Source organism: Linepithema humile, chromosome 2 (assembly GCF_040581485.1).
Source record: "Linepithema humile isolate Giens D197 chromosome 2, Lhum_UNIL_v1.0, whole genome shotgun sequence".
Lineage (NCBI taxonomy): Eukaryota > Metazoa > Arthropoda > Insecta > Hymenoptera > Formicidae > Linepithema > Linepithema humile.
This window is the reverse complement of record NC_090129.1, coordinates 20,335,244-20,343,815: the sequence shown is the minus strand read 5'-3', so window position 1 is coordinate 20,343,815 and position 8,572 is coordinate 20,335,244. Positions and strand designations below refer to the sequence as shown.

Genomic DNA, 8,572 nt, shown 5'->3' with positions numbered 1-8,572 from the left:
TTTACATTTACTCTGTACAGCGAAGGGGGTGAATAATAATTATCATGACGATCACAGATGGCGACACTCGTAGCGTTAATATCGATAAATTCAAAATTATGCACATCACTTTTTAACGGTCGCCATTAAAATCTATTGTTCTATGCAGTTCGGAATGTGAAGCGCAAACAATCCGCGAGCAATCCGCATATTTTACTCGTTAAAATTGCATAATTAGTACGACTTTATGCCGAGAGTGTCGACTAGAGTAACGGGCGATTGTCGGGATGTACGATTTGCCGTAAATGCTGCGATTGAGAACAATTACTGTGATCGAGTATGTGTGCAGGTTACAGTTATGGCGGGAATCGCGATACAAAATGTATTTTATCTCACATTTGTGTTTTGTGTGCCTAGGTCTGGCCAATTTTCGACGTGAATACATAAAAGTAAAAGTGGAAGTGAAAAGTGAAGTTTGATTTTCGTTCGATAGTGCACATAACCAAGATGCGGATTTCCGGATCTTCGATGGAGCTTTGGCGAAGCAAACAAAGGCGAAATCTACATTGGGGAAGCACACTGCAATATCCTAGCTAGTTAGTACAATTATTTATTCATTATTGACTTCTGTATGTCATAAAATGGAAATAATTAAATATTAAGAATCAACATACATAAAATATATTATAATTCATAATTAACACATGTATTAATTTTTTCAGGTGCAGCTGAGAGCGTACTTAGCTAGGGTACAACACCGGTGAGTTAATTTACACAAAATATTCATATTATCCACTGTACTTCATTTATTGTACAATTGAGATCAAGAATCACGCTCTAACAAACTCACTTTTCTTGCAACACAAGGCGTGAAATGATTATCGCTCATGCCCTATCTACACCGAAGGATGATCCTGCTTGTGGCTCATCCGATCACTTTCGTCTTCAGTATGATTTTCAATGTATTTCAATGCGTCTACATTACTCGCTCGGGTGAGCCACAAGCAGGATTATCCTTCGGTGTAGATAGGGCATCAAAGTATCTAGAAAAAAATTTAATGCGGAATAAATTAGTAAATTTATTAACAAATCTCGAATTCAAATCTCGCGCCACTGATGATACATCAGTTCTCCGAGCGCGTCGCTCGTAGACGCAACCTGCGCGCCACACTCAGCCGCGCTCTGCTCGGCACCGCAATGTCGGCCGTCGTGTGTACCGTGATAGGAACGTTGCTCGCGTTTTCCGCGATTTTCTAAGTGAAACGCGCAACGCGCGCGCCCACATCGCCGTCCAGTGCCGTGCTATGACCGTGTGATCCGTTACACGACGAGGATCCACAGCTGATTCGCCGCAGCTCCTGCTATTCCCGAAGATGGGTGAGTAGAACATTCGGAGAGCGATGAACGAACGCCGGTTCTCCCATCCTGTCTCTCTCTCTCTCTCTCTCTCTCACCCCGTCCTCCTCTTCGTCTATCCCTTGTCTCGTGTCGACGGACTTCGCGACTTACGACCAGTTGAACGCGCCATAGGCGAGGAAGAGAACAAAAGAGATGGGAGGAATGCGGCATTCGTCCGTCCGTCCGTTCGCGAGCGCACATAGTTAAGAAGGGGTACGCCCCTAATGCAGTTTCCGTCCGATTTCCACGCTCGCGCTCGTCTCTCTTGATACTCGAGAGAGCGGCTAATGTTTTCCGAAAGGCTCATACTGCGAACTCACTCGGTGGTCTATAAATAGGCGAATCCGTCGGTTTGACGTTTTCTAGGGCGAGCCCCTGTGCCCCCGCGCGTATACGCGCTATGCGTGGTGCGAGAATCATCCCCCCTCGCTCCCTTCTCTCTTTCTCTCTCTCTTTCCCTCCTGGCTCTTCTTATACGTGCATGCCCTCTTCTGTCTCCATCCTCCATTTCTTGTTTTGCATATCGCATTTTATGCAACGCGCTTGTCCGAAGATTTTTGCATCGCCCGATCCTGGTCGCTTTTCTTCTTTTCTTTCCATTTAAGTGCGTGTTACCATCCCCTGTTTCTTCCTTTCAGTCTTACGCGCAAGAACGATTCTTTTCTTCTTCCTCTTTCCATGTTTTATGTCACGTTGCATTCTGGATAGTCAGGTTCTCCTGGAGAATCTGCTATCACTCTACTATAAACTGTCTTCTTGTTCTGTCCTTTTCCATTATCTTGATTATTGTATTTTCATTTCTGTATTACTGAAATCATATATCTATTGAATTCAAAAAGAATAGAATCAGAAATATAATCCAGATCTTTTTTAACAAAGGTTTTGAAAGAGATAGATAAAAGCCAGACTCTGCAGTTACAAGAACACGAAGCAATTCTGAATATCTAATAATGAAATAACGTTATACATTTACTTTCGTGTTATTATCATTATTAAATAAGTAGCGATATTACTACTACATGGCATAATATTTACACAAGCCGTTTACACGGAAATATTTAAGAGAGTAGCCGTTTATTAATCAGTTAATTAAAACTTCATTGCAATAAGAAAGTAGAAATTGAATAACTAACTCAGCTTTCGTTATATTCGGCTCAAGCTTCGGAGCTTTATTGTTTAAATCTAATCGTCTTGCTTTGTGCTGCACAGAACACATATGACACGTATTGTGCAAGTTGCATGGAGGTGCAACTAATCGCAACGCGCGGCCGCGCTTTTGATTTTCATCGTGAATGCCGGCACGAGCGAGTACTTGTGAATAGAGATATTAATGGTGTTACATTGATGCTTTTGCTTGGGAACTGCAACAATTACTATCACTTAATATGTAAAAAAAATCGGTTATTTCTTACCGATATCAGAATATAAATATTATCAAGATACAGAAATAACACTCTTTTTCTTAGAATAAAATATTAATTATAAATGCAGAGAGTTAGAAAAAATACATCATGTTTTATTTTATCTTCTTATTGCACTTTTGGATAGTTTTTCTATTTTTAACGTTGACTTAATACCGATGTACTTGGCTTTGTGGTCGAACAAGTCACGTATCCGCCCTTGCTTGCTCGATCATGTGAATTATTTGCGATCGCAATTACGACGAGACTGGTTATCTACGTGCGGAGGAGCCGGCGACTCCGACGACGCCAGTGTGCTCGTAATTCGCTCGTTGCAATTGCATCTCCCACCCATTCACGCGACCGATGGCATCGCGCGTGGCAGTGCCGCATGCAGGTCGGAGCAGTCTGTATTTGCGGCATGACGTTCCGCATACAACGGCGGTCACACTATTGTCTCCTATTTTACACGACGCATTATTGTCGTTTAAAACAATTGCATGGCTTCTGCAACAAATCAGATAATTGTTTCTTTTTTAACTTCTATTGAAAGTTTTCGATGATTTTAGCATTGATGAAATATTGAAGCAAATCGAACTTCTAGTCTTATATTTTTAAAAAACTCGGGAAAATATCGGGAAATGTCATTAAAATATAAAATAGTATTCTTCTTAATTTTAAATTAACACTTTCTCCCTCTCTGATATTTAAAATTAAACGAAATTGTTTTTGTGCCATTGCATTGGTAACATTATTGATTAGCTTGCGTATATTCAACGTTAGAACAGCACATGGAAATCCTAAAGCACTGAATAAATTATAAATTAATTAGCGTCAATTACTAGAAAGTTTATCTTGAGCAATTAATTGCATGACGCGTGGATCTAATCATTTGCTCGCGTCTTCGTCGCTCATTCGCCAATCGTGTTATGACACTATCGTAACCTCGATCTGCAGTATTACGTGGCCGTCGATCTTACAATGTATACCATAGACTTTACACGTGAGACAGCACAGCGCGCGGCCATTTCACGCACGAGGAGGCGTTTACATAATAGATCAGTTTACGACAGAGCAGCGCGTAAACCCGGAGAGCCGTAATTGACGTGCGGTATTGATCCTTTTCTCGGTTTCCTTTGTACATTGACACATTTACGGAGGCAGAGTCTGCACCCTTGGAAATACCATTAATGCGTCGCCGGACGCGATTCGCCGAAACTGCAAACGCTGCTAATCGATACCTATCCCTCGTGCACGATAAACGCTGCATTTCTTGAAAGGGGGATTCCACGAGCTTCCGTGGAGACCCCTAATTAGTGTTAACAGAGGGCTGAGCACGGAAACGTTTGGTTTCGAAAGTGGCACGAGATCCACGTAATTCTTTTATCCAATTTCTCATGAATTGTAATTATATTTTTAAAGAGTCACAATCGAAATCTTTCTATAAAAGCTGTAATTATCTTATGAATTTTTATGAAAGTAATTTTCTCTTAAAAATGCGAAATCTTTAAGGTGACGTGAAGTAATATTGTTGCAAAAATTTCTTTGCTCCCCAACAGATTTTTTTGTAGTAAATATTCTCATTAATGATATAAAAAAGTTGTTTTATTATATATTTTCAAAGAAAGGTTAGATTATCTAGTTAAAAGGGCATTTATATCCTGGATCAATATTCCAGGCGCTTATTAGTGCATACGATGCACATCGTGCGTTGACTGCACGCGAGGGTCCTTTGACTTGATCTGGGGAGACGTAATGTAACTCCAAAGTTGCACAATGCAATAATGCATGACTAGTGAGATAAAGTTACTTACAAATAGCAGCTTTCCCATTCTTTCATGGAGCGTAAGAATTTAATGAGAGACAGAGAGAGATAACACCAATTTCAAAAATTTTGATATTTTTTAAAGATAAATAAAAGATTGAATTGTTAAAATATTTATTATAATAACTTTTAATACAGGCAATTTTTTATCAATTAAAATAATTCTAAAATAATATTATTTCATTTTGACTTAAAGATTTCACAGTTAATAGTACATTTATTATTCTGATGTTAAAAAATCATGTAATCCTGTTATGCGCGAGACTAGTTTAAGCTGACAGAATTAGGATACTGCAAACGTGATGATAAAATTATGACAGACGCTGGACATCTTCAAAGATAAATGGATTAAAATCTTATGTGCAACGGTTCTATTTATAAGTTGTCCTGAAATAGTCTCCAGCTCCGCGATTGCAAAATCTACCGAGTCTGATTAATGTTTTATACTTTTTGTTTTCTTTTCTAAAAATAATATTTTAAAAATATAGTTTATATCTCCGTGAGAAAAATTTTTTTTTTTTAATTCTTTAGCTATATATATTTATCTTTAATACAAAATTAATCTTTAATTCAAAATTCTGTTTTCTGTATTTGATTCTATAAAGATATAACTTTATCAGTTTGCAAAAATCTTTAGTTTACCTTAGTTTTTTCTTTCAATTTCAAATATCTCTTGCAAATATATGCTTTGAGCACTTAACGAACAGAGTGTCGAAGACAAAGAAATGGGAAAAAAAATATGCGGCAAAGTACAAAGCGCAAAGTGAAGAAGTGTTAAGTTGTCTCTGTAGAATTCGATGTCTGTCCAGGGTGGAGTCGACCGTGAAAAGTGAACATTATTATCTGCGTCGACTGTACCGGTTGACAATTGGGACTCGACGCGCGGATCTCTTCCACTAGCAGCGGTTGCTTGGCAGTCGACGATCGGCAGTCGTGGCGATCGTGTTGAACGTGGTGTCGGAAATATTCAGTGTCCATTTTTTATAACCGGAATAACAGCTTCGAAATTCAGGTCAGCTCATCGGTGAATGGTTGTTTAATCGAATGAAAATTCATATATCGCATATAATTTGTACATATATTAAATTTAAACTAAATCTAGATTTTATTTATATTAAATCTAGTCGAGGCTTTTGCACCTAACAAAAATTAGACGCGGTTTTATCTCGTTCTTTGCAAACAACATAATCGCTTTCGACGAAATAGATATCGGTAATCTACCTGAACCGTGTTATTACTTAACACTGTTCTTGGCGTAACGATACGTATAGAATACGCGAATAAAATACCTTCAGTCAAAAACGCGATACAATCCCAATTAATTCATAGTGATTAAAGTAATTCTGTTTCTTGTAATTTTTTAAACAAAATCTTTGGAATTGATGTCGAAATCAAACGGATATCAAGACGCGTTAGTTGATAATTTATTCGCTGATAGACTTTATTCAAATATCGTACGGTTTCACGACAGATCGAGCCGAGTCAGAGAAGCCGGCTCGCGCTACTCCTACCTCCGAGTGAGTTTGAATCGAATTTTAATCGACGCGACTCGCTGCAACTAATTGTCATCGCGGCCCGACACTATCTTATCGCTGCCTCGACATCGCGCGGGGGAAATAAAAAGGAAGGAGCGGTGTGTATGCCGGCGACTTGTGGCCCTGACGTTACGCAACGCAGCCGACAGATACAATGAAGTCGAAAACGAGTGAGAGTTTTATAGCGAGTGAAAGCAAGACGGGGGTCAGGAAAGACGGTGCCGACGAGCACAAACAAAAACAGTTGAAAAAAGGTAAGGATATAATAGAAAGCCATGTTCTAAAGACCAATAAATCCTTTTTCGCGAAGCCGCTTTTAATCTGCGTTCTCCGTAATGAACGATTGCTCTGCATTTGTTGGTAACTTTAATTAATAACGTGAGAGGATGTGATTGAAGTTTAATGCAATAGATCTCTAGCAATGAACTTGTATTATGAATTTTATGACATTCGAATGAATCAGCATTTTTGATCAGCTTTTCAGATTATCTTTTCTTGCAGTATCGTTATCTTTTAATTCGGTGATCGTTCTCTATGACATTTATATCTCATTGCGCTTGTTTGCATAATAGCGATAGATATTCTAGATAAGAAGAATTTAGAAGTACAATTCATACAGCGATTATGTCAAATTTAGCGAATGTATCAAGATATCAACATATCAATATTCATCAGTCTTGAGACTCTCGATATGAACATGTTAATTTTTAACAAACTATGATATTTGCTGTTAATTATACGAAATAACGATAGTTCCGTGTTCTGATTTTTCGATTTAGAGAACTGCAACATTATGCTTTGTGCTGAAATAAAATTCGCCTCGATAAAGAAAGACACGATGCGATTAAAACTTACACGATTATGCTAAATCGGTTTCTTCAACTGCCGTGGTATTTTACAACACGCCGATCATCCGCGCTTATCAACTTCACAACTGGTTTAACGTCGCGACGGTGTATCGTGCAACGCCATGTGGGTCGCGGTATGCAGAAAAAACGGAATATTTGCATATTGCGATGCTATGCCTCTCAGCTATGAATATCTTCGTCACGATTTTCGTTGTTCGTGACGAGGCACATTTAAGGAATGTGACCTGACGCGCCGGCTGAAAGCATTTTTAACTTTCCCGATGCTCCGTTAAAGAAAAATTCCGCTAACACGTTTAGATATCGATAGGAATTCTATCCGTGTCTCACTCGTGCAAAGTTGACCCGTGCAAAGCTGTTAACGCCATCTTTTTCAATTATACATTTGTTCCTTTTTAAAAAATTAATATATCAAGTATAATTGAATTCAATTTTTAGTTAATTTAGATGATTTATATTAAATCTACAATGATATAGAAAGTCTCATTTAATGATTATTATTTATTAATGTACAGTGCGAGATATTTTTAACAGTGCAAAACGATTTTTTTCCATTTGAAAGAACGCTGGACGATTGAGTTAGCATGCAAATGACAATGCGTTGGTTTGCAAAGAATTTCGTTTACATCACAGAATATAATTATTGCGATTTCTCGTGGCGCTATCCGCTATAATGAAAGTTGTACGAATATTGCGAATGAAGTATGTGAGCATTTTGTAATTCAATTGCTCCCCATCATCGTGGGATACTCATTATGGGCCTCGTTACATTGTTGCATTATTAAACAGTTGCCATGCAATTGTCATACAATGAGCACGCGACAAAATATAATTTCTTGTTGTATTATGTACAAATCAGTCTCTGTAACATATTGCATAATACTTGCACGTCATAACTTTGACAGCCTTGAACTTTAATGACAGTAAAAAACGAGGAGACATTTGCAATGAAAATTACTTTTTTGTACCCAGATATTTTAGATGATACGTACTTTAAATTATCATATGCACATTCTCTACTTTGCAATTATTTTTTTTGTAAGGTGTTATTAAATTCGGTCACATTTTACAGAAACGAAAATAATTCTAATATACTGTTACCATGCACAGTGATAAGAACTAACCGCAGAAACCACAGTTATCGTAATTACTGTTCGTGTGTTTAATAATCTCTTTCGATAATATATATTTTATTTTTTGTTCTAAGAAAACGATGTGCATATTAAAAAAAAATTTAGAGTGCTAAATATGATAGAATATTTATATATAAGAATGATTGCAATTTTCGAGTTATCAATTCGATCGCGATTTTTTTATGAGTGACATCAGTTTGTTATCGCAGAACAGTCAAGTGCATCAATTTATCTTCTTTTCATTAATTAGAGCAAATTTTAGCATGAATGATAATCAAATTTAATGTTTCACTCTCTGATCACAACATCGATATTCAAACAACAATGCTCTTTTTCTTGCAAAAACATTTTTTTGCTAAAATGAAGTAATTACATTAATTGAAAATTATATTACATTATTTAAATTACATTTATATTTTTTAGTAGTGCCAAAAAA

At 37.3% G+C, this 8,572-nt stretch overlaps 1 protein-coding gene across 18 annotated transcripts in view; it reads left to right on the top strand.

Annotated features, from left to right (window-relative positions):
* The first annotated feature begins 1,151 nt into the window (after positions 1 to 1,151).
* Positions 1,152 to 8,572, top strand: part of Unc-115a (Uncoordinated 115a) — a 26,215-nt gene continuing 18,794 nt past the window's right edge. For 16 of the 18 annotated variants that reach the window (XR_010888289.1, XR_010888290.1, XR_010888288.1 and 13 more), the window contains exons 1-3: positions 1,152 to 1,356; positions 5,412 to 5,614; positions 6,074 to 6,391. Coding sequence is in view for 15 of the 18 variants with exons in the window: in XM_067348582.1 (XP_067204683.1) it covers positions 6,292 to 6,391 (100 nt within the window). In the remaining 3 variants the exon portion in view is untranslated. The remainder of the gene's footprint in view (positions 1,357 to 5,411; positions 5,615 to 6,073; positions 6,392 to 8,572) is intronic. The other 2 variants (XM_012379006.2, XM_012379011.2) reach the window with 2 other exon arrangements.